Raw genomic sequence first — 27132 nt, forward strand, 5'->3', positions numbered from 1 at the left:
GATGTGACTTTAAGGTTTTACTACTTACGTATAAAATACTACACGGTCTAGCTCCAGCCTATCTTGCCGATTGTATTGTACCGTATCTCCCGGCAAGAAATCTGCGTTCAAAAGACTCCGGCTTATTAGTGATTCCTAGAGCTCAAAAAAAGTCCGCGGGCTATAGAGCGTTTTCCGTTCGGGCTCCAGTACTCTGGAATGCCCTCCCGGTAACAGTTCGAGATGCTACCTCAGTAGAAGCATTTAAGTCTCATCTTAAAACTCATCTGTATACTCTAGCCTTTAAATAGACCTCCTTTTTAGACCAGTTGATCTGCCGCTTCTTTTCTTTCTCCTATGTCCCCCCCTCCCTTGTGGAGGGGGTCCGGTCCGATGACCATGGATGAAGTACTGACTGTCCAGAGTCGAGACCCAGGATGGACCGCTCGTCGGGACCCAGGATGGACCGCTCGCCTGTATCGGTTGGGGACATCTCTACGCTGCTGATCCGCTTGAGATGGTTTCCTGTGGACGGGACTCTCACTGCTGTCTTGGAGCCACTATGGATTGAACTTTCACAGTATCATGTTAGACCCGCTCGACATCCATTGCTTTCGGTCCCCTAGAGGGGGGGGGGTTGCCCACATCTGAGGTCCTCTCCAAGGTTTCTCATAGTCAGCATTGTCGCTGGCGTCCCACTGAATGTGAATTCTCCCTGCCCACTGGGTGTGAGTTTTCCTTGCCCTTTTGTGGGTTCTTCCGAGGATGTTGTAGTCGTAATGATTTGTGCAGTCCTTTGAGACATTTGTGATTTGGGGCTATATAAATAAACATTGATTGAATTCTAAACATTTCTTCATAAAAAATGAAATCTTTAACATCTATATATATGGAACATGTCCACAAAAAGTCTAGCTGTCAACACTGAATGTTGGATTGTTGTATTATTTTTCCACAGTTTATGAACTTACAATCATACTTCATTGAAGTACTATTCAATAAACATATGTATAAAGTATTTATGAATTGCTGCTGTTTTTATAGAATGTTTTTAATAAATCTCAGTTGTCCCTTGGCATACCTTCAAGTACCTCCAGGGGTCTGCGCAACCCCAAAAGAAGACTACTGCTCCACTACATGTCATGTGCAGAACGTCAGTGGCTGCAAGACGTACTTGATCAACAGCTATACAGTTCACACAGATGGTGCCGTACAAACAACTTTAACTCTGTTACAAATATGCGCCACACTGTGAACCCACTCCAAACAAGAATGACAAACTTTTGGGGGGAGAATTTCTGCACCCTAACACAACTTAAACATAAGAGAACAAATACCCAGAACACCTTGCAGGGCTACAAAATACAGTAACACCTCAACCAACGCAAGTAGGGAGGGTGGGGGTGTGGGGGGTTGGTGGTAGCAAGGGTGTGTATATTGTGGCCCAGAAGAGTTAGGTCCACATGGGATTCTGGGTAATTGTTCTGGTGTGTTTATGTTGTATTACGGTGCGGATGTTCTCCCGAAATGTGTTTGTCATTCTTTTTTGGTGTGGGTTCACAGTCTGGCACATATTTGTAACCGTGTTAAAGTTTTTTTACGGCCACCCTTAGTGTGACGTGTGTAGCTGTTGATCAAATATATCTTGCAATAACACACATGCGTCTCTCATGGCCAGATGCAACATGCAACTGTGCTTGCACGCTGTCAGTTCAGGATGTAGGGGGCGCTAAAGGCTGTGCCATTATGGCACTCCCTGATTATTGTTAATCTGATAAAAATTAACAGGGGTTTCGAGAGAATTGGTGCCCTGAAATTCAGGGGTCTCCCGGGAAAATTGGGGACGTGGGCAAGCATGACCTATCAAGCGCCGTTCATATTAAACTCGCGGGCCGCACCAACATTAAATTGTCATATCAAAGCGCGGGCGGCATAATAACGTCCCGCGGGCCGGATGTTTGAGACCACTGATATAAAAGATATATCGCGGGTTTGTCTCTGTGCGATATAGAAAATGACTATATCGTAATATTCGAGTATACGAGTCTCACACAGTTGCTTTTAGCTGCGGGCATTACACTACAGGCGTTTCTCACTCCTTGTCTCTCCAACTCACAGAGACGTAAAACAAGCCCGCCTTCTTACATACGTCACATACTGTTGCGCGTGTAGCGTCATACGCTCTCGCCAAGCAGAGAGGTAGCAGCATGGCTACTGTTAGCTGAGGTAGGTGGGGCAAGCGGAGCGAGTTGAGTGACATTACAAGAGAGAGAAGGTGCGAAACTGATCACAAATGGAGGAAGAACAATTAATGCCCAAAAAAACAGCAGGGGGTCCATCATCTAGCGGTGGTTTGGCTTCAAGCGGGAAGATATTCAGCAGACAACAGCAATATGCAAATTATGCAGCAGAAGTGTTACTACAAAAGGTAACAACACTACTAATTTGTTCTTTCATTTTAAAAATCACTCGCGAGAGAATGAAGAGTATTTAATAAACACAGTTTTGGTCAATTGACTTAGTTGTGATTTCCGTCTCTGCATGAAAGTTTAAAAGTAGCATATATTAATGCAGAATGCAGAAGAATCTTTTAATGTAGACACGTAGACTCATCATACTGTTGTGATTATACGCATCAAGTGTTCATTCAAGGCTAAGGAAAAATATCGAGATACATATATCGGGATATGGCATAAAAATATTGCGATATTAATAAAAGAAAATATGGCCAAGTCCTAATTCAAAGAGTTGTGTTTTTTTGTAGTGCATGTGTTCTGGAAGTTGCTATACATTTGCTAGTCAGCCCTAGCAGGTTAGCACGTGCTTAAAATAAATAAATAAATAAATCACAAAATGAAAACTATGCAAGCAGAAAAATATTTACCTAATTAATGATAAATGATAAATGGGTTGTACTTGTATAGCGCTTTTCTACCTTCAAGGTACTCAAAGCGCTTTGACACTACTTCCACATTTACCCATTCACACACACATTCACACACTGATGGAGGGAGCTGCCATGCAAGGCGCCAACCAGCACCCATCAGGAGCAAGGGTGAAGTGTCTTGCTCAGGACACAACGGACGTGACGAGGTTGGTACTAGGTGGGAATTGAACCAGGGACGCTCGGGTTGCACACGGCCACTCTCCCACTGCGCCACGCCGTCCCCCTATTCAACTATTTTCCCTGAAATACGCATTTCCGTCCTATTCAGCACTATTAGCAATTGTAAATAAATATACACATTCAAAAATATATACAGTACAGGCTAAAGGTTTGGACATACAGTTGAGATCAAAATTATTCAACCCCCACACAATTTTGGTGTTTTAGCAAGTTGGACATTTATTCCGTATTTTGTTTATAGTCATATCAAATAAAGATGTGTCAAATAGACAAATGCAACTTAAATTGTAACACTGTATTTTACAAAATACCAAAAAAGGACATTTTTCTTAAAATCTCATTGACAAAATTATTCAACCCCCTAGTTACATGCATCTTTAGTACTTAATAGAACACCTTTCGGCAGCAATTACATCCTTCAAACGTGATACATAACCGGACACAAGCTTCTTGCAATGATCAACAGTTATTTTAGCCCATTTCTGTTGGGCAAAGGCCTCCAGTTCATTCATATTCTTGGGCTTGCGAGCTGCAACTGCCTTCTTCAAGTCCCACCACAAGTTTTCTATAGGATTTAGGTCTGGCGACTGTGAAGGCCACTCCAGAGTCTTCCAGCCCTTCTTCTGCAACCACTCTTATGTTGATTTGGAGGTATGCTTGGGATCGTTGTCCTGTTGGAAGGTCCAACGTCTCCCAAGCCTCAGCTTCGTCACTGACTTCATGACATTTGCAGCTAATATATCCTGCTAGGAAATAGAATTCATGATGCCTTGAACGCGCTGGAGATTCCCGGTACCTGAGGCAGAGAAACAGCCCCAGAGCATGATTGACCCCCCACCATGCTTAACAGTAGGAAAGGTGTTCTTCTCTTTGTAAGCTTCATTTTTATTCCTCCAGACATAACGTTGATTCATAGGCCCAAAGAGTTCCAGTTTTGTCTCATCACTCCATAGAACAGTTTCCCAAAACCTTTTGAGTTTGTCCAGATGATTTTTGGCATACTGGAGTCTATTTTTCTTGTGCCTGGTAGTCAGAAGTGGGGTGCGTCTGGGATTTCTGGCATAGAGGCCTTCATCTCGTAGTGCGCGCCTTATTGTCTGGGATGAAACCTGCGTTCCCCCCTCTGCAATGTCCTGTTGTAGTTCCTCAGCTGTTACCCGGGGGTTTTTCACCACTGTACGCACACAGCATCCTCTTTATACCACGCCCAGGTAGTGTTTCCACTGTGCCTTTAGCTTTAAACTTGCGAATTATGCTCCCAACTGTGTCTCTTGGAATGTGTAATGTCTTTGCTATTTTCTTATATCCATATCCGTTCTTATGAAGAGAAATTACCTCCTCTCTTGACTTCTTTGACCACTCCCTGGACTTCATTCACCATGTTGCAAATACGCCATTGACGATCTACAAGAAGCTGAGCGTCACAGTCTTTTTCAAACAGTTTAATTGTTGCTCGTTATGGTTCTAATCACATCTACAGGTGTTTTCAACACCTGATTGAAAATACTTTATTTAAATTATGTTCTTAAAAGTTATGATTGAATAATTTTGTCAATGAGATATTAAGAAAAAAGTCCTTTTTTGGTATTTTGTAAAATACAGTGTTACAATTTAAGTTGCATTTGTCTATTTGACACATCTTTATTTGATCTGACGATAAACAAAATACGGAATAAATGTCCAACTTGCTAAAACACCAACATTGTGTGGGGGTTGAATAATTTTGATCACAACTGTACCTCATTCAATGAGTTTTCTTTATTTTAATGACTATTTACATTGTAGATTGTAAATGGGTTGTACTTGTATAGCGCTTTTCTACCTTCAATGTACTCAAAGCGCTTTGACACTATTTCAATATTCACCCATTCACACACTGATGGCGGGAGCTGCCATGCAAGGCCCTAACTAAGACCAATCAGGAGCAAGGGTGAAGTGTCATGCTTAAGGACACAATGGACGTGACCAGGTTGGTAGAAGGTGGGGCTCGAACCAGGAACCCTCAGATTGCCGGCACGGCCACTCTTCCAACTTCGGCACGCGCCCCCAGATTGTCACTGAAGGCATCATAACTATGAATGAACACATATGGAGTTATGAACTTAACAAAAAAGGGTGAAATAACTGAAAACATGTTTTATATCCTAGTATCTTCAAAATAGCCACCCTTTGCTCTGTTTACTGTTTTGCACACCCTTGGCATTCTCTCGATGAGTTTCAAGAGGGAGTCACTTGAATGGGTTTTCGCTTCACAGGTGTCTAATTTTTGATGACTTCAGTGACAATTTACAAGGTAAATGGTAAATGGGTTATACTTGTATAGCGCTTTTCTACCTTCAAGGTACTCAAAGTGCTTTGACACTATTTCCACATTCACATTCACACACTGATGGCGGGAGCTGCCATGCAAGGCCCTAACCACGACCCATCAGGTGCAAGGGTGAAGTGTCTTGCTAAAGGACACAACGGACGTTGTTGGTAGTCATGAAATTTAAGAAAACCCAATGAAATGAGAAGGTGTTCTTTGAAACCACTCGTAGTAACAAATTATTTAGCTGGTGGTATTCTTGTTACATTTATGGTTTAAAAAAAAAAAAGGAACTTTGGGGAAGTTGCAAACATCCCCTTTAATAATTGGGATTTCAATATATATATATATATATATATATATATATATATATGGCTTCACGGTGGCAGAGGGGTTAGTGCATCTGCCTCACAATACAAAGTTCCTGCAGTCCTGGGTTCAAATCCAGGCTTGGGATCTTTCTGTGTGGAGTTTGCATGTTCTCCCCGTGAATGCGTGGGTTCCCTCCGGGTACTCCGGCTTCCTCCCACTTCCAAAGACATGCACCTGGGGATAGGTTGATTGGCAACACTAAATTGGCCCTAGTGTGTGAATGTGAGTGTGAATGTTGTCTGTCTATTTGTGTTGGCCCTGCGATGAGGTGGCGACTTGTCCAGGGTGTACCCCGCCTTCCGCCCGATTGTAGCTGAGATAGGCGCCAGCGCCCCCCGCGACCCCGAAAGGGAATAAGCGGTAGAAAATGGATGGATGGATGGATATATATATATATATATATATATATATATATATAAAATTGTGATCATTATTTTGGCCATGATCTTGCAGCCCTAGTTTAGGCCATTATTCCACAAGTCAACTAACCGAATGATAAACTGAAATGAAGTCTGTAACTTTTCCAGCGTCAATAACCACCATTTGCATACGTTGTTTCGGGTTACAAAAGTGGTCACTTTTTTGCATTGGTTTCAGCAGTTGCAGGCGTTTATTCTACATGTACATAAACCGTAGTAATGATAGCCGCTGTAAAACTGACGGTTTGTATTACCGTAGTAAATTAAGATGATTGAAAAACCGTGATTAACAACTGCACTTTGATAAACTTATGTACCGACTAGTGTTGTTTTGCAAGCTGCCTTAAATGCTAACATTAAAACAAGAGAACTTATGTACTGGATAACATTAGTTTGCAATCTAACTTAAATGCTAACATGAAAACAAGAGACATAAACGTCTTTCCCCATAACAAAGTCATAACTTCATCTAAACTTGTATGGACATGTTACAGTCTAAACAAGTAAGATATAGTATTCATATTGAAAATTAAGGCTGTGCTGTCTTTGCACAAATACATTGTTATTTAATTTAACAGTGTCTTCTTGAAACAGATGGAGGTCCATTTAACCAGAAGTGAACTTGCGTGGCGTCACATAAACCGGAAGTAAAACTAACCGATGACCCGATTTGCATTAAGAAACATTCTAAAAATATTTACAAATTAAAATAAAGGAAGTTAAACATATACAGAAATACAAATAATACGGCTCCTAGGAAACCAGAACAATATTTATATTTCCTCTGCCAAGAAAGTATATTGTGTGTCAATTTATTTTCTTTATTAAAAACGTACAACTTGGTTAAAAGATTTTAGTAGGTGTATAAGTACTTTTTGAACACATTCAACAATAAAACGTAGGGTTGTCCTAATACCAATTTCTTGGTACTGGTACCAAAATGTATTTCGATACTTTTTTAAATAAAAAACAAAAACAAAAAATTGCATTATTGCCTTTATTTTAACAAAAAATGTTACAGTAAATTAAACCTATGTTTCTTATTGCAATCGAATAGAAATGTTGTCCCTAAATAAAATAGTGAACATAATAGACAACTTGTCTTTTAGTAATAAGTAAGCAAACAAAGGTTCCTAATTAGTCTGCTGACGTATCCATATTGTGTCATTTAACATTCTATTATTTTGTCAAAATTATGAGGGACAAGCTGTAAAAATGGATTATTAATCCACTTGTTAATTCATTGATAATACCTGGTTATGTTCTGTTTCAACTTGTCCTATCTACACTTCTGTTAAAATGTAATAGCCACTTATTTTTCTGTTGTTTGGATACTTTACAATCGTTTTGGAGGAGACCACAAATGTGGGTATCGATCCGATATCAAGTAGTTACAGGACCACACTTTGGTCATATTTACAGTCCTCATGTGTGCAGGGACGTATTTCTCAAGTTTATAAACATAATATGATTTTTTTTTTAAAGAAAAAAGATTTTGTGACGATAAAAAAATGCAGATGTAATCATAGTAATAATATCGACTAGATGTTAGTGGTGTAGATCCACCCAAGGCATTGGTTTACATTCAGGAACGGCGTCATTAGCAGTGACACCAGTGAGCTATTGTATCTTACTAAGGTGTGTAGTGAAGCATGTTTAGCTATTCCTCGTCCTGCAGGGATCTTCAAAATGGGGACTCCATTCTGGGTATTTGTTCTGTTGTGTTTATGTTGTGTTGCGTTGCAAATCTTTTCCCGAAATGTGTGTGTCATTGTTGTTTAGCTTGGTTTCACAATATGGCACAAGATTATGACAGTGTTGGCATTGTTTATACTGCCACTTTTTGTGTGACATCTATGGCTGTTGAGTAAGAATGCACTTCAATCGCTTGTATACAGGGTGATTATAATCAATTTGATCATTAAAATTGGCTATGTTAATAAAGAGAGACAACTTATCTTGACATCTTCAACTTTACACCATTTTAAACACTTCAAAAGCAGTGAAGTGGGTAAGCTCAACCAAACTTAACCCTTACATTAAGCATACAACAAAGGATTTTAAATGTGCCTTATAGTCTAGCGGAAAGTGATAATTGGTAAAAAATAAATCCATGTCCTGATTTCAATGCAATAAAGACACAAAAAGTGTGTTAACACAAACACTGAAGAAATTTATTTTGTCGCCATGGAGGCCATGATTAGTGATTTAGAAGTAGCTAAAACACTGCCAACTGCGGATGGATTTTAGCTGCTCACTCGCCAGGCATGTCTTAAAGCACCTCTTTTTGAGGGTGTTTCAGTCTTATATATATTCACCTTTGTCTTTATTATTTAAGGCAAAATGTGTCCGTTTTCCCTTTTCTGTCCCGACACTGTCTGCTTGTAAGTACTATGTGATTGTGCGCTGCCGAACATGCTCATCTGCTCTGGGTAAAGGAGTGCGGATACGAGACTGGCCTGCCTGTAGTCCAGAACTGTCTCCCATTGAAAATGTGTGGCGCATTATGAAGCCTAAAATACCACAACGGAGATCCCGGACTGTTAAACAACTTAAGCTGTACATCAAGCAAGAATGGGAAAGAATTCCACCTGAAAAGGTTCAAAAATTGGTCACCTCAGTCCCTAAACATTTACTGAGTGTTGTTCAAATGAAAGGCCATGTGACTAGGTGGTAAAAATAACCCTGTGCCAACTTTTTTGCAATGTCTTGCTGCCATTAAATTATAAGTTAATGATTATTTGCACAAAAAAAAAAAAAATATATATATATATATATATATATATATATGTTTCCCTGTTCAAACCTTAAATATCTTGTTTTTGCAGTCTATTCAATTGAATATAAGTTAAACAAGGATTTGCAAATCATCCATCCATTTTCTACCGCTTATTCCCTTTTGGGGTTGCGGGGGGCGCTGGCGCCTATCTCAGCCACAATCGGACAAGTCGCCACCTCATCGCAGGGCCAACACAGATAGACAGACAACATTCACTCACACACTAGGGCCAATTTAGTGTTGCCCATCCACCTATCCCCAGGTGCATGTCTTTGGAAGTGGGAGGAAGCCGGAGTACCCGGAGGGAACCCACGCATTCACGGGGAGAACATGCAAACTCCACACAGAAAGATCCCGAGCCTGGTATTGAACCCAGGACTGCAGGACCTTCATATTGTGAGGCAGACGCACTAACCCCTCTTCCACCATGAAACCCTGCAAATCATTGTATTATGTTTTTATTTACGAATTACACAACGTGCCAACTTCACTGGTTTTCGGTTTTGTACCTTCATTAAGAGTAGTGGTCTTTGCGTAAAACATCTTAAGTCTTTTTAGAACCATTCAACAAACATCCAGCTTCGAAATGACAAACTACCACAAAACAACATCGCATTTAGCGTGTGAGTGGAAATAAATAAAGTACATATATAAATTCCGGCTACTTTACAAACAATAAACAGCCTGAGGTGCACGTACCTTCTTCAGAGAGTAGATCTCATCTCGATTTAGACACTTCTCCACCTCATCTTTGACCGAGGGTGCAAACTCTTCACTTGCGGCGTCCCGGTCTTCTTCAGCAAAAACTTTCCCCTTGTTTCTTGGCCTACGTCGGTTCCCTTTTGAGGGTAAAATATGATTACATGTTGTGAATCAAAAATAGATAAAGACAGCAAAGAACAAACAGAAATGCATTACTTAAACACCCATTTTCAGGTCTCACCAGCTTTATGAGCGTTTCCATCAGAAGTATCTCTCCTCCAATGATCCCTGTCCTCACGTGGACCTCCATCGCGAACACTCCTTCCCCAGTTGGACTGTGGACGCTCTCTCCATTTATCTTCTCGACTCACACAACTGTTTTCCATGCTCCATAACCACTGAGGGTCGTCCCTCTGCAGGGGGCTGTGACCACCTCGAAAGCCTCCAGGGGAATATGCTAACGGGCCGAGTCCTCCCCTCTTAGGGCTGGCTCGGTACGGACCCCCCTGACCCCTCTTGCCGTGCTGGGCTCCATCTGGTCTGAAGGTCTGTCCTCTACCCTGGTTCCTCCAGTTGTCCGCCATGTCTGGCGTTGCTCCCCTGTCCCAACTGCCTTGCCCTGTTCGGTTGGGCCTATCAGGGTTCTCCATAATGCACAAAATGCTAAAACTGCAAAGCATTAAAAAGATTCAGTTCATACACATAGCTTACAATTGCGCCTGCATGTTTACTCTGGATGTTTAAAGACAAGTTAGGTAGCGTGTCATTAAAGCTCTTGTTGGATAATGCAACAGCTTTTTCGATTTGTATCTTTTAACCAGCCATAATTATGCAATGACGTGAAACCAATGGTCTTTAAGCATTGACGTTGAAAAATTGCAGCGTCAAGCTTCTTTGCAGACTTCTTACAGAAGATTGTTATGTCATGGCGTTAGCATTTGGCTAGCATGCTAACGTGTGCGCAGTGCTTCTTCGCGTCTGATTTTATCTTCTTCTTCCAGTACTTGACACTTCATAACATCACGAAACTGATAAGTATGAATACGTCAGCTTCAAAGTGACATTTTCTATCCTAGCGCTCCCAAATAAAGTCAATGTTTGCCATGTAGCTTTCTAGCTAGGCTAGAAAAACATGCTAGTAGCTGCTAGCCGCTAATGCTAGCTAACGTGCAGCACAGTCAACCGTTCGCCTCGAAGATAACTTTCTAACTTTTAATTTATGATAATTGATATGTTCATACCTTTAAAATGATGATAGGGGACATCGTCGAAGGTTGGGCTGTTTATATTAACGGTGGTCTTGCATTGAATTTAGCAAGTTCACGGCTCGTCTGTTTAGAAGCAGCGAGCGTTTATGTTCCGCCCACAGCAGAGAGAGAAGCGCTTCGCTTGTTTGGATAAACATTATTTTAAAATTATTTATAACAAAAAACTGCATATTTAATACATTGCATGTAATACAGTTCGGTTATTAATATATATTTTGAAAATGATTTAGATTTTAAACTTTTTTATTTTTTTTCTCAACTTATTTGTTTGAAATGTCAGGAAAGTGTTTTGCATTATAGTACATATTTGCAAAAAAAATCATAATTCCAACATTGTTTGGCTTTCTTCTCGTCGCTCCCGTTACCGTGGTAACGGGGAGAGAGAAGCGGACGAGCGGGGAAGACCCCGGGAAAAGTGACGTCACTGAGCCGCTCTTACCATCCATCGGTTAAACTCTGACCTTAGCAGTCGATGATGATGGTGCTCATCAACGGGGACGGCGGTTCCGCTCGCAAACGGGTTCAGCAGACGGACCGGTACCGGAAGCAGAAACTTGTGTCGAGATTGAGCGACTCCGGTTTCGAGGAAGACTTGGTTGCTTGTGTCCCGACGTGTTCTTCTTCCTCCACCCGGACAGTCCCGTCGCCGCTGCGGGCGGACGAACCTGGGGACGCGGCAGCCGCGCAACAGTCCAGTTGGTACCAACAGTACGGTGATGTTGGCTACAGGATCCAGAGGGAGAGGGAGGCTCTCTTTTATCCGTGCAAAAGTCTCGTTCTGCAGCCACAAGTAGGCAATCATAATTTATCATCAAATTAATAACTTTTAAATACGTGTGTGAAACTTTGTGGTTGTAAATATCAAAATATAGTTTGTGCTACATGTGTGCTATCAAAAAACAAAACATTTGAGCTATTCATGGTAAATTAATTAAAACCCTATAGCGTTAATGTTTCATCCTTGATATATAAACTATCAGACTGCGTGGTGGGTAGTAGTGGGTTTCAGTAGGCCTTTAAGAACATTAAAACCATAATTGCACAAATATTGTTTTATGACAGCACAAGCTTAGGTAAATCGTTTGGGACATTTTTTTTTTTTAACAGCACAAACGTTTGGGACCAATTTAGAAGGATGTGGACAAGGTCAGGTGAGGCGTCGGGGGTGGGGGGGGGGGGGTGGTCTGCATGTAAATACTACCTTGTTAATAGCAATAAACCATAGTTGCACAAATGTTGTTTTTTTTACATTACAACTTAGCACAAACGTTTGGGACACATTTGAAAGAGTTTGGACAGGGTGGGGGGCTGCATGTATAAAATAAAACGTTAATAACATTAAAACAACAATAATAGTAAAGATGTTTTTTTGACAGCACAAACATAGCACAAACGTTTGGGACATATTTGGAAATAGTTGGACAACATTGGGGGCTGCATGTAAATAATAAATTGTTGATAAATGCACAAATTTGTTTTTTGACAGCACAAACGTAACACAAATGTGCGTGTTATACAAGGTGGGGGGCTGCATGTAAATAATAAAACGTTAATAACTTTAAAACAATAATAGCTCAAATGCTTAATTTGACAGCACAAACATATCACAAACGTTTAAGATAAATTTGGAAAGAGTTGGACAAAATTGGGGGGCTGCATGTAAATAATAAAACATTAATAACATTAAAACAATAACTGCACAAATGTTTTTTTTGACATCACAAACATAACACAAACATTTGGGAGACGTTAGAAAGATTTGGACCAGGTGTGGGACTGACTGTAAATAATAAATTAGTTAAAAATTGCACAAATTATTATTATTTTTATGACAACACAAATGGAACACATATGTAGCACAAACGTTTGGGACTCATTTGTAAAGATTTGGACAAGGTGGGGGGCTGCATGTAAATAATAAAATATTAATAACATTAAAACCATGCTTTTGACAGCACAAATGTAGCGAAGACGTTTAGGACACCTTTGGAGGGATTTAGACAAGGAAGGGGGCTGCCATACTTGCCAACCCTCCCGAATTTTCCGAGAGACTCCCGAAATTCAGCGCCTCTCCCGAACACCTCCCGGGACAAATATTATCCCGAAAATCTCCCGGTTTTCAGCCGGATCTGGAGGCCACGCCCCCTCCAGCTCAATGCGGACCTGAGTGAGGACAGACTTTTTTCACGTCCGCTTTCCCACGATATAAACAGCGTGCCTGCCCAATCACGTTATTCAACACGAGGCATCCGGCATACCGCCAATGAGCATGGTGCAGATGGAGAAGATCTTCTCGGCCTCTGTGTTGGCGCAAACGTTTAAAGCCGACGCTAGTCAGGCTGCTGAGGGTGAAGTAGAGGGCGGCGATGTACGAGCTGCGCACCGACGGGCCGCCGACCGTGTTGTTGACGTAGGGCAGGGGTCCCCAACCACCAGGCCGCGAGCTGGTACCGGTCACAAGAAAGAAATATTTTTTTTTTTATTAAATCAACATAAAAAAACATAAGATACACTTACAGTTAGTGCACCAACCCAAAATACCTCCCTCCCCCATTCACACTCTTTCACACTCATTCACACAAAAGGGTTGTTTCTTTCTGTTATTGATATTTCTGGTTCCTACAATACATATCAATATATATCAATACAGTCTGCAAGGGATACAGTCCGTAAGCACACGATTGTATTTTTTTATTAACTCCGTCGGACAAAATTTAAAGCGTTGACCGGTCCGCAGTTACAAAAAGGTTGGGGACCACTGACGTAGGGCATCTCCAGGCGTGTGCCCAGCTCATGGACATCCTTGGGGAAGAGACGGGAGGACAACAGGGTGACAAGAACTAAATCATCCAGACTAGAGATAAATTGCATTATTATGTTTATCTTACCTAAAAATAAATATATTTATTAATTTAAAAAAAAAACTAAATACATTTTTACTATATTTTGCTAAAAACATAAAAAATAATTGTATTTTTATTTGTATTTCTTCTGACTCCTTATTACATCCAGCCATGGAATTATACATTAAAAGAAACATATTTGAAGTAGCGTATTTCCTTGAATTGAATACTACGCATGCGCTAATTATTTTGCGAAACGAGTTTGACCTGGCAGTAATTCAAGGCAGGCGCATATTATATAACTGCGGAAATTCAAGGAAATACGGTAATTAATTTTAAAAGATCATAATAATTCATTTAAAATGACCATATTTAATTATTAAAATAATTGCTTGTTTATCAACAACTTTAGCATTTTATTCATTTCATTTTGAAGCTCTCAGAAGCCAAGTTATGTTATATTCCTTAAGATTTATTTATGCAAGTTTGAAGTATCAATTATCTAAACACAGTTTTGTTTGCATATATATATATATATATATATATATATATATATACACTCCTCCCCTCTTAACCACGCCCCCTGCCGCCAGCCACACCCCCCTCCCCCCAAACACCTCTTTCTCTATGTAATGATGACAAAACCTCACGGTGAATAATTACTATCTGGTGTGTGCAGGTGACAGCCGAAGCACGCTGCAAGCTGGTCAGCTGGCTCATTCCTGTGTGCAAACACTTCCGTCTGTCTTTCGAGTGCTGCTGCCTGGCCGTCAACATCATGGACAGGTTCATGGGGTGCACGCCGGTGGCCGCGGACTGTTTTCAGCTTCTAGGCGTCACCGTGCTGCTCCTTGCCAGCAAAAAGGTGCCTGTACACAGAATGTATACATCATTCTTAAAGCATTGGGACATCTACTGTATACTTGAAAGGTCTGGTGGGCATGTCTATACGTGTCTAAAGATACCAATATCTCAGCCTTGAGTGTTGGTCGATACCGATATTGATCTGACACAATATCAGCACCAACCACACACACACTTTTGTTATTCTGTAGTAAATGAAGGTATGATCAATACAATGGTGGGTATGAAAAACACTAACCAAGGGGTGTCCATTCATCCATCCATTTTTTACCGCTTGTCCCATTCGGGGTCGCGGGGGGGTGTTGGAGCCAATCTCGGCTGCATTTGGGCGGGAGGCGGGGTACAGCCTGGACAAGTTTCCACCTCATCGCAGGGCCAACAATGATAGACAGACAACATTCACACTCACATTCACACACTAGGGCCAATTTAGTGTTGCCAATCAACCTATCCCCAGGTGCATGTCTTTGGAGGTGGGAGGAAGCCGGAGTACCCGGAGGGAACCCACGCAGTCACGGGGAGAACATGCAAACTCCACACAGAAAGATCCCGAGCCCAGGATCGAACCCAGGACCTTCTTATTGTGAGGCACATGCAGTAACCCCTTTTCCACCGTGCTGCCTCCCAGGGGTGTCATTATAGGTCAATCAGATATTTATTTTATTTTAAAAAGTGTAATGTATGATAATAGATTATTTATTGCTAAATTAAGAAACACAAATAATAACTAATATCCATCCATTTTCTACCGCTTATTCCCTTTTGGGGTCGCGGGGGGCGCTAGTGCCTATCTCATCTACAATCGGGTGGAAGGCGGAGTACACCCTGGACAAGTCGCCATCTCATCGCAGAGCCAACACAGATAGACAGATAACATTCACACTCACATTCACACACTAAGGCCAATTTAGTGTTAACTAATAGTTTTTATTAACACAAATTATAACTACTTTAAAGTTAAATTCATACCAATTTAACTAACATTACATTAATAACAACATTATTATTACATATTCATTGATAAGTACTTCCTCTCTGAGCTGCCACCTTATCGTGGTAGAGGAGTTTGCGTGTCCCAATGATTCGAGGAGCTATGTTGTCCGGGGGCTTTAAGCCCCCTGGTAGGGTCTCCCAAGGCAAACTTGTCCTAGGTGAGGGACCAGACAAAGAGCAGCTCGAAGAACTCTATGATTAACACGAACAAAGGACTCAGATTTCCCTCGCTCGGACGCGGGTCACCGGGGCCCCCCACTGGAGCCAGGCCCGGAGGTGGGGCACGATGGCGAGCGCCTGGTGGCCGGGCCTGTACCCATGGGGCCCGGCTGTGCAGAGCCCGAAGAGGCAACGTGGGTCCCCTCTCCAATGGGCTCACCACCCATAGCAGGGGCATAGAGGTCGGGTGCAATGTGAGCTGGGCGGAAGCCAAAGGCAGGGCACTTGGCGGTTCGATCCTCGGCTACAGAAGCTAGTTCTTGGGACGTGGAACGTCACCTCACTGGGGGGGAAGGAGCCTGAGCAAGTGCGCGAAGTAGAGAAATTCCGGCTGGATGTAGTCGGACTCACTTCGACGCACAGCAAGGCTCTGGAACCACTTCTCTCGAGAGGAGCTGGACTGTCTATCACTCTGGCGTTGCCGGCAGTGAGAGGCGACGGGCTGGGGTGGCAATTCTCTTTTACCCCCGGCTAAAAGCCTGCACGTTGGAGTTCAACCCAGTGGACGAAAGGGTAGCCTCTCTGCCTTTGGGTGGCGGGATGGGTCCTGACTGTTGTTTGTGCTTATGCACCAAACAACAGTTCAGAGTACCCATCCTTTTTGGGTACACTCGAGGGAGTACTGGAGAGCGCTCCCTCGGGTGATTCCCTTGTTCTGCTGGGCGGCTTCAACGCTCATGTTGGCAGCGACAGTGAAACCTGGAGAGGCGTGATTGGAAAGAATGGCCGCCCGGACCTGAACCCGAGTGATGTTTTGTTATTGGACTTTTGTGCTCGTCACAGTTTGTCCATAACAAACACCATGTTCAAACATAAGGGTGTCCATATGTGCACCTGGCACCAGGACACCCTAGGCCGCAGTTCCATGATCAACTTTGTAGTTGTGTCATCGGATTTGCGGCATCATGTTTTGGACACTCGGGTGAAGAGAGGGGCGGAGCTGGTGGGTGGGTGGGGGGGGGGGGGTGCCGGACAGACCTGGCAGGCCCAAACGCATTGTGAGGGTCCGCTGGGAACGTCTGGCAGAGTCTCCTGTCAGAGAGAGTTTCAATTCCCACCTCCGGAAGAACTTTGAACATGTCACGAGGGAGGTGCTGGACATTGAGTCCGAGTGGACTATGTTCCGCACCTCTATTGTCGAGGCGGCCGATTGGAGCTGTGGCCGCAAGGTAGTTGGTGCCGGTCGGGCCGGTAATCCTAGAACCCGTTGGTGGACACCAGCGGTGAGGGATGCCGTCAAGCTGAAGAAGGAGTCCTATCGGGTTCTTTTGGCTCATAGGACTCTGGAGGCAGTGGACAGGTACCGACGGGCCAAGCAGTGTGCAGCTTCAGCGGTCGCCGAGGAAAAAACTCGAACATGGGAGGTGTTTGGGGAAGCCATGGAAAACGACTTCCGGACGGCTTTGAAGCGACTCTGGACCACCATCCGCCGCCTCAGGAAGGGGAAGCAGTACACTGTCAACACCGCGTATGGTGTGAATGGTGATCTGCTGACCTCAACTGCGGATGTTGTGGATAGGTAGAAGGAATCCTTCGAAAACCTCCTCAATCCCACCAACACGTCTTCCTATGAGGAAGCAGTGCCTGGGGTATCTGTGGTGGCCTCTCCTATTTCTATTTCTGGGGCTGAGGTTGCCGAGGTAGTTAAAAAGCTCCTCGGTGGCAAGGCCCCAGGGGTGGATCAGACCCGCCCGGAGTTCCTTAAGGCTCTGGATGCCGTGTGTTTGTCTTGGTTGACAACACTCTGCAGCATCGCGTGGACATCGGGGGCGGTACCTCTGGATTGGCAGACCGGGGTAGTGGTTCCTCCCTTTAAGAAGGGGGACCGGAGGGTGTGTTCCAACTATCGTGGGATCACACTCCTCAGCCTTCCCGGTAAGGTTTATTCAGGCGTACTGGAGAGGAGGCTACGCCGGATAGTCGAACCTCGGATTCAGGAGGAACAGTGTGGTTTGTGTCCTGGTCGTGGAACTGTGGACCAGCTCTATACTCTCGGCAGGGTTCTTGAGGGTGCATGGGAGTTTGCCCAACCAGTCAACATGTGCTTTGTGGACTTGGAGAAGGCATTCGGCCGTGTCCCTCGGGAAGTCCTGTGGGGAGTGCTCTGAGAGTATGGGGTATCGGACTGTATTATTGTGGCGGTCCGCTCCCTGTACGATCAGTGTCAGAGCTTGGTCCGCATTGCCGGCAGTAAGTCGGACATGTTTCCAGTGAGTGTTGGACTCCACCAAGGCTGCCCTTTGTCACCTATTCTGTTCATAACTTTTATTGACAAAATTTTTAGGCACAGTCAAGGCGTTGAGGGGTTCCGCTCTGGTGGCCACGGGATTAGGTCTCTGCTTTTTGCAGATGATGTGGTCCTGATGGCTTCATCTGGCCGGGATCTTCAGCTCTCACTGGATCGGTTCGCTGCCGGGTGTGAAGCGACCGGAATGAGAATCAGCACCTCTAAGTCCGAGTCCATGGTTCTCTCCCGGAAAAGGGTGGAGTGCCATCTCCGGGTTGGGGAGGAGACCCTGCCCCAAGTAGAGGAGTTCAAGTACCTAGGAGTCTTGTTCACAAGTGGGGGAAGAGTGGATCGTGAGATCGACAGGCGGATCGGTGCGGCGTATTCAGTAATGCGGACGCTGTACCGATCCGTTGTGGTGAAGAAGGAGCTGAGCCAGAAGGCAAAGCTCTCAATTTACCAGTCGATCTACGTTCCCATCCTCACCTATGGTCATGGGCTTTGGGTCATGACCGAAAGGACAAGATCACGGGTACAAGCGGCCGAAATGAGTTTCCCCCGCCGTGTGGCGGGGCTCTCCCTTAGAGATAAGGTGAGAAACTCTGTCATCCGGGAGGAGCTCAAAGTAAAGCCGCTGCTCCTCCACATCGAGAAGAGCAGCGGAATAAATATAAAAAAGAAGAAAAAGAAGAAGGAGCCAGATGAGGTGGTTCGGGCATCTGGTCAGGATGCCACCCGAACGCCTCCCTAGGGAAGTGTTTAGGGCACGTCCAACCGGTAGGAGGCCACGGGGAAGACCCAGGACACGCTGGGAAGACTATGTCTCCCGGCTTGTCTGGGAACGCCTCGGGATCCCCCGGGAAGAGCTAGACGAAGTGGCTGTGGAAAGGGAAGTCTGGGCTTCCCTACTTAGGCTGCTGCCCCCGCGACCCGGCCTCGGATAAGCGGAAGAAGATGGATGGATGATAAGTACTTTTTAATTTCATACACATTTAATTAAACTATTCAATAAAATTTAATATATCTTAAATTATTAGATAATATTAAAGTATAATATATATGCAATTGCATGCAGTACAAATATTTTTTCAGTCGAAACAGAAAGGAGGAAACCATTTAGTAAAAAAAATATACAATGTACTCAACTTTCGCAGGCCACATCAATTGATGTGGCGGGCTAGATCTGGCCCCCGGGCCTTGAGTTTGACACATGTGCGCTAACCTTTTAATATAAACCAATCTGGATTGGGCTTATGCGGCCTTTAAATGGAAGTGGAGTGGCAATTTTTTTGGGGTGACACCTTATAACTGTTTAATTGCAGTAGAGTATAGCTACTTTCTCAGTTCAGTCTGTGCTGAGTCGAGTGTTTTGATGCGCCTTAAAAAGTGTTAATACTGCAAGTATTGTTTTTATTACGCACCAGCTGTTTGATTGTAACATGCATCATTGGTTGTAGTTTTCATTGACAAATTTGGAGGTGTTGTAATCTCCGTGTAAAATTGCTAATTCTAATCAGTAGCATGTCAATAGCAAAGCCAATGTATATTAGCATCAAACTAGCGCATTTTTTACAAAATCCTAGCCCAACTTTACTTATAGTGGGGCGTTTTTTGAGTCAATTATTTGGTTGGCATTTAAAATTGCAACATTACCTATGGTGGTTTGGCAGCTCTCAGTGCTGCTGGAGTAATTGCTAAGTACCAAAGTGCAAAGAGCTGGCTCAGTCAGCCACCGGGCGAGACAACATGCACAACCCAGGTACCGTGACATGTCACCGTTGGATTTGACGTAAATCGTAAGTCTGACCGGCGGAACTTGGTCAGCGCCAAAAAATGTACCAGATTCGGAACCATTCTCTACTCATGACGCATTAAATTTAATGATGCGGCCACATTTGTTACTGGATACTTTTGAATACACCCTAATTGGAGACGTTGTATGTGTAAGTCATATTTAACAATAATGATTTGATACTTGTTTGTATTGACACATGTTCTGTTCATTTAAGGACACTTATTACCATATTTGCCAACCCTCCCGTTTTTTCCGGGACACTCCCGAATTTCAGTGCCCCTCCTGGAAATCTCCCAGGGCAACCATTCTCCCGAATTTCTACCGATTTCAACCAGGGCAACAAAGTAGGGGGCGTGTCTTAAAGGCACCGCCTTTAGCGTCCTCTACAACCTGTCATCACGTCCGCTTTTCTTCCATTCCAACAGCGTGTCAGCCCACATACTTAGGAATGCAAGGCATACTTGAACAACAGCCATACAGCTCACACTGAGGGTGGCCGTAGAAACAACTTAAACACTGTTACAAATATGTGCCACACTGTGAACCCACACCAAACAAAAATGACAAACACATTTCGGGAGAACATCCGCACCGTAACACAACATAAAGACAAAAGAACAAATACCCCGAAGCCCTTGCAGCACTAACTCTTACGGGACGCTACACTATATACCCCCGCTACCACCAAACCCCGCCCCCCATCCCCACCCACCTCAACCCCCCACCCTCCCCCCCACCCCTAATCTCCCGAATTTGGAGGTCTCAAGGTTGGCAAGTATGCTTATTACATACGTCTAGCTTGTGTGCGATTGTGTGCTTAGTAGTTGTGTAGCTGCTTGCTACTAGTAGCCTATAGCCTACCATGTTTACTTTTTGCAAATGACTAAAATACAAGAAAAGAACAAGATATATCTGAGAAGCTGCTTGTACTAGCGCTTATATCAGAGATGTATTTATAAAAATCTATGTATTAATTTTTTGCTGATATTGCACTGATATCCGATAACAGTATCAGACCGGGACACTTCTAATTAAGATCCATGCTTTATTAGGGTCCGCCCTGCCCATTATTTACTGTTGCCATTTATAAGTAGTGTAAAGTTCTTACTTATATCTGTCAGTAAACTCGCTATGAAAGCGCTAAAACATACCGGTGTGGTGAGTTTATATTATTAAATAAGACCACCCACAAAACGGCGCATCCTGAAGCGACTTTCCTAAAGTGGCTTGAAGTTGATCTGTAAAACATAATCCATGCAACATTTTGACCAAGGAACCACCATTACATGTTATGTAGACCACTAGGTACTGTGTTGAAAGTGTACACACCTTATTAAAGTGTCTCCATGTGTGTTGCCCAGGTGGAGGTGTGCTCCCCAAGTATCAGTCATCTCTTGTCGCTTTGCTGTGACGCCTTCACCAAGGAGCAGCTCTGCAACCTGGAGTGTCTCATCCTGCTTCGTCTCCATTTCCGCCTGGGGGCGCCCACCCTGGCCTTCTTCCTGGACCACTACGCCAACCGCACGGCGCCGCCCGCACAGTGTGCCAGCCTGGCCCGTAAAGTGTGCGAATTGAGCCTCGCCGACTGCACCTTCGACAAATACGCCCCGTCACTGACTGCCAGCTGCGCGCTGAGCCTGGCGTGCGAGTTACTCCAACCGCAACGGGCGAATGCCACAACTTGTCCGCAGAACAGCATGATGACGACTCAGTGTGATGACACTTCAGCGGCATGGAGGCCTGATCTGGCTCAGGAGTGCAGAAACAACCTGAAACTGCTACTTGCACTCAATCAGGAGTCATTAGATGCAACCTTCAACATGTGAAAATATGTCACATTTCACTTTTATGACACTGGTCTTGGACTGATCACCAGTCAGTCAGGGCCATTATTGATCCATGATCATTTCAGTCAAAGTCTGGGGCAAAAGGAAGCTGCAAATTCAAACAAGAACTAACCAACAGCAAGCATATGTTACTAATGGTTAGTTGAGGGAACTTATTAAACAAATAATCATTTTTATTTGTCACAGTCTGAAGTTAAACTTTGTAAAAACTGCAGTTCGACCTGGCAAAAAAATAGCATTCAAAATCAGGGGCAGGGCAGCCCCTCATTTTATCTCTAGCCCTTTCCTGCTCAATCACTGATAAGAATATAATAGCAAATTTCCACTGACATTCACAATGGCACAAAGAGTTCGTTCAGGGGTGGAGTCCTGGGCAGTAGGATGTGCCAATTTATGTTTTAAGTATGTTCAATTTGCGCTGGAAATTTTTTGAAATATATATTTAGAATTTAGAATTTTTATATTTTATTATTTTATTTTCATTGCAATGATTTCACAAAATTATACAATAACCGTCTTGAAACAATGTTTTTTTCCAAAATAAACAATAATAGTGAAAATTATAAAAAATACAAATAAATAAATATATTATTAGTACACCCCCTGTCCCCCCCCCCCGAAAAAAAAAACACACACAAAAACACTCCAATCTCTATAAACTTATGCATAGGTATAGAGACATAAATTCATCCTAATTGTACACAATATCATACTAATTATTTTATAATTATTATATATTTATTTGTTTCATTAATTAAATAGAGATGGCATGCTTACCCTTACTAAAATAAAAGCTAAAATAAAAATATTGAATAATTTATTTCCGGTGAATTTGTTTTTCTAAAAACATGAATCAAAATTAAATAATAAAAAAAAAAGTTTCACCTTATTAAAAATTGATAAATATTTTTATAAGCTAGGCCTCAAAATAAAATTATGTTTAGGGCCCCAGTTTGGCAGTGATCAAGCTGTCTGGCGTACACAGGTGACATCTTCGAGTATAAAAGAATGTCAAAATAAAAAACTTTTTTTATTTATGTGTAATGATTTTTATACTTTTGTTCATTAAGTTTTAATTTAACTTTTTTACTTTATCATGGTAAATACATTGTTCTATAATTAATTGTTTTGCTGCAAAAACATGAAAAAAATATATATTCGCAAACCTTCCTAACAATTTTTACTGGAATCAAACCCACGCCTGTCTGCCTTGTCAGACCAGTGAAAAATTGCCTTCATATTTTATGAATGACATTACAGGAAGGGGCTAGGAATATGTTTGCAGTAAAAATTTCATATGAAGCGCCTGATTCATCATCACCATGCTCCTCTTCATCATCATCATCATCACCATGGTCTTCCGCAACATCATCATCACCATGGTCCTCTTCATCACGATCATGTTCCTTTTCCTCTTCTTCATCATCATCATGCTCTTTTCTCCTTCTTCTACTAGTTTTATCCTCTTTTCTTCTTCCTTCTTGGCCTTTTCTTCAGTCATTTTCCTCTCTTCTACTTCCGTGACTCTTTTCTCCTCAGCTCTTAGCAGTTCTTCTTTTTCTTGTCTTATGATCCTCTCCTCTACCGAGGCGAGCTCGTCCTCCCTCTCCTTGGCCGACAGTTTGCCCTGCTGGTCTGCAGATGCCACTGCAGCCTCCCCAGCCCCGCCTTCCAGGGGGGACGCTTCAGCCAAGACTTCACTGGCGTGTTCCTTGACTTCTTCTTTGGGGTGGCACTCGCCGCCTCCACCCATCTTGTCCGCCAGCGCCTGCATGAGCTGGCAATTTTGACGTCTGCTTGCCGCCAGCTCGGTGAACGCGCCGACTAGCGGCCAGAGGAATTCGTCCTCCCTCGCCTCCGATGGTCTTTCCGCGTTGGGCGCCACTTGTGACCGACTCCTGCCATCATCGTGCGGGTTGCATGGACAATTCAGGAAGGACATCTTGCTGAGCAGGTTTGACCCACTTTATTTTTCAATAACAGCTTTGTCTTTTGGTCGGATCGCTTTTCAGCAGCTCCTCTCCTGCTCGCTCCTCGCTCGCTTTCAGTCGGCCGCGTCTTCGTTGCTGTCTTCGGCTTGCTCTCTGTCGTTCTCGCTCTTCAGGTTCTCTTCTCCTACTCCTTCTGCCATGATCCCTCCTCCTTCTCCCCTTTTATACAGCCAGAGGAGAAATGTCAATTGTGTCTCGGTGTGTGACCCACGCATTTGAATTAGATTACGGCGGCGTCGCTCCCGGCATGCTCCGCCTCTCCGTTCCGCCGCATTCTCCGCCTCCTTGCCGCCATCTTGGGCAGGTTACGCTGGAGCCCTGTCAATATAAACATGTACCAAATAACTATTGTTGCATGTTACTTACATATACAGTAAATTTAAGCTATAGGCTACTATGGAGCTAGCAGCTACACAACAGCTTGGCACACAAGTTTGACATATAATAATTGAACAATATTGCAATCAAAAACAGCACATTTGTCAATTTAAACAAGTGTCAGAAAATTATTGTTCCATATGACCTACAAAGTCTCCAAGGCAGAAACATATTAGAAAGTATTCAGTAACAAACGTGTCCACATCATTCAACTAACCTGTGCCCTTTGGTGTCACTAAAATTAAAGTATCACTAACTTAAGGACAGCATAAATCTTTTTTTAAGGTAACAATGTTTTGTCTTCTGAGTCATTTCGCTTGATCAAACATTTTCTAAATTTCAGCACTACAAAATAAAAGTATGTACCATAAATGGTGCTGGTATTATTGTTTTCTTGTTGGCCAATGCTCAATGCTTCAATATCTGTATCGCATCGGGAGTGAAAAAGTGGTACCGGGACACTGCTAATTAAAATGATGACTAATTACATGCAGGTGGGTTGTGGCCTTGCAATGAAAGATTAGAACAATGGATGCAGTAAAATGTTTTGTATTCAATAATTGTGTCTCTTTTGTCAAGAAAACATATTTATGAGATATTTAAACATGTGTTTGCTGACTTAAACAAAACCACAACGTTATTTAACGTCACTGGGGAGCACTTTCCTGTTCACAGTCTAGCTGTCTTTAAAGGCCTACTGAAATGAGATGTTCTTATTTAAACGGGGATAGCAGGTCCATTCTATGTGTCATACTTGATCATTTCGCAATATTGCCATATTTTTGCTGAAAGTATTTAGTAGTGAACATCGACAATAAAGTTTGCAACTTTTGGTCGTTAATAAAATACCCTTGCCTTTACCAGAAGTAGCAGACGATGTGCGCGTGACGTCACGGGTTGTAGGGCTCCTCACATCCTCACATCGTTCATAATGTGAGCCTCCAGCAGCAAGAGCTATTTGGACCGAAAAAGCGACAATTTCCCCATTATTTTGAACGAGGATGAAAGATTCGTGGATGAGGAAATTTAGAGTGAAGGACTAGAAAAAAAACTTTTAAAAAAAAAGGCGATTGCAGTGAGAGCGATTCAGATGTTTTTAGTCACATTTACTAGGATAATTCTGGGAAATCCCTTATCTGCCTATTGTGTTGCTAGTGTTTTAGTGAGTTAAATAGTACCTGATAGTCGGATGGGTGTGGCCACGGGTGTGTTGACGGATGTGTTGAGGGAAGTCACGAAGAGGCTGCAGCAGGAAAGAAGTTCCACTGATTTCCAGTAAGAGGCGACTTATTACCACAATGTTCTCACCGAAAACTGCCGGTTGACATGTAGTCGGGATCCATGTTCGCTTGACCGCTCTGATCGATAGTAAAGCTTCACCTCCGGGAATTTTAAACAAGGAAACACTGTGTGTTTGTGTGGCTAAAGGCAAAAAGCTTCCCACCTCCATCTTTCTACTTTTACTTCTCCATTATTAATTGAACAAATTGCAAAAGATTCAGCAACACAGATGTCCCAAATACTGTGTAATTGCGCGATGAAAAGAGACGACTTTTAGCCGTAAGTGGTGCTGGGCTAATATGTCCCCTCCAACCAATAACGTCACAAACACGCATCATCATGTCATCATACGCGTTATCATTCCGCGACGTTTTCAACAGGAAACTCCGCGGGAAATTTAAAATTGTGATTTAGTAAACTAAACGGGCCGTATTGGCATGTGTTGCAAAGTTAATATTTCATTATTGATGTATAAACTATCAGACTGCATGGTCGGTAGTAGTGGGTTTCAGTAGGCCTTTAATCAAAGACTTTCAGTTCTGGTGTGGGAATATGGGAAAAAAAATCTGGTTTTGGTCATTTTTTCGTTTCTGCATCTGACTAATGATTTTTGCATTTTTGTTCAATTAAATATAAATGAAAAAGTATATATTTTTTAGATAATAGTACTATTGCTCTTCGACACTGAAGACAATAAACTCTTAGTTTTTTCAGTTTTTTTCAGCTTTCAGTATTGTATTTTGTTTTTCAAAATAAAATTCTAATGAACCAGTTTTTGTTTGTTTTTTAAATTCCCATTTATTTAAATGTAATGACGGTAAACATTGTGATATCCCCTTTGGTCCATTTAACTTCGAAATCTCAAATGGATATCAAAAAACTCATTTCGGGCCATTTTTTTCTATTTTTATTTCTGAAAGAAAAGTTGGACAACTTTAATTACACATTTTTTTAAACGACTATGGGACTCCTGCTGAACAAAGATGTTACCGTTATGCTAAAAACATGCTAAACGCGAAGGAAAAGCTAAAATACTGCTTCCGGTTCAATTTGTCATCACACAGATAAACCCGCATTTTTGCATTTTGGATAAAGATGAATTCAAGGACTTGATTTTCATTAAAACATTGCCATAAATTCGATTTTGTGCTGTTTTCATTTTATGTATTTTTATTTTTGCAAATGAACACAAAAATCTAATTAATCTTTATCCAATATGCAAAAATTTGTGCTCGTTTATTTTAAAATCTGCCATATATAATAAAAATCTAAAAACGTCCTTAATTTATTTTTTTGATTTGCTTTTCAGAATTGGATATAGAATGAATGGAAGGTACACGGACCCTTGCCCACATTTTGTTAAATTCATGTAAAATAAGAAAAGCAAAACATCATTAATGTTTTATTTTATTTAGAAAAAACGAATCATGGAGAAAATATATTTTAGTAGTGCTTACAAGTGGAAAAAAAAACGGCTGATAAATTGTTTACATTTATGGATGTATTAATGTATATTAATGTGAATTAAAATACATTAATACATCCATCCATCCATTCCTACCGCTTTCAAATGAAAAACAAAAACAAATAAACAACTGATAAAATGATTTAATTGTTATCCATTTCCTTCATTTTGTATTGTATTAATACATGTAAAGTTAAAAAACACTGTTAATTTTTTTTATTTTACTTTTAAAACACATTTTTTTAATAGTGATTTCAAATGAAACAACAACAACA

At 42.3% G+C, this 27132-nt stretch overlaps 3 protein-coding genes across 3 annotated transcripts in view; 1 reads left to right on the top strand and 2 right to left on the bottom strand.

The window, feature by feature from the left end:
* The window catches only part of tut7 (terminal uridylyl transferase 7), an 81649-nt gene extending 70568 nt beyond the window's left edge, over positions 1–11081 (bottom strand). Inside the window, exons 1-3 of the mRNA XM_061906134.1 lie at positions 10928–11081; positions 9928–10355; positions 9684–9823 (exon numbers count right to left, since the gene is read on the bottom strand). Of these exons, the coding sequence (XP_061762118.1) occupies positions 9684–9823; positions 9928–10336 (549 nt within the window). The 5' untranslated portion in view covers positions 10337–10355; positions 10928–11081. The remainder of the gene's footprint in view (positions 1–9683; positions 9824–9927; positions 10356–10927) is intronic.
* Positions 11082–11254: 173 nt separating this feature from the next.
* Positions 11255–26519, top strand: LOC133556327 (cyclin-O protein B). Its single transcript, XM_061906140.1, has 3 exons — positions 11255–11744; positions 14477–14662; positions 21257–26519. Exons 1-3 carry the CDS (start codon positions 11427–11429, stop codon positions 21719–21721), a joined length of 969 nt encoding a protein of 322 aa, XP_061762124.1. The 5' UTR covers positions 11255–11426; the 3' UTR covers positions 21722–26519.
* Positions 22349–27132, bottom strand: part of LOC133556328 (MAP7 domain-containing protein 2-like) — a 28338-nt gene continuing 23554 nt past the window's right edge. Inside the window, exon 2 of the mRNA XM_061906142.1 lies at positions 22349–24051. Coding sequence (XP_061762126.1) covers positions 23010–23684 — 675 coding nt within the window. The 5' untranslated portion in view covers positions 23685–24051 and the 3' untranslated portion in view covers positions 22349–23009. The remainder of the gene's footprint in view (positions 24052–27132) is intronic.

The sequence above is a fragment of the Nerophis ophidion genome, linkage group LG07 (assembly GCF_033978795.1).
Source record: "Nerophis ophidion isolate RoL-2023_Sa linkage group LG07, RoL_Noph_v1.0, whole genome shotgun sequence".
In the NCBI taxonomy this organism is placed as follows: Eukaryota; Metazoa; Chordata; class Actinopteri; order Syngnathiformes; family Syngnathidae; genus Nerophis; species Nerophis ophidion.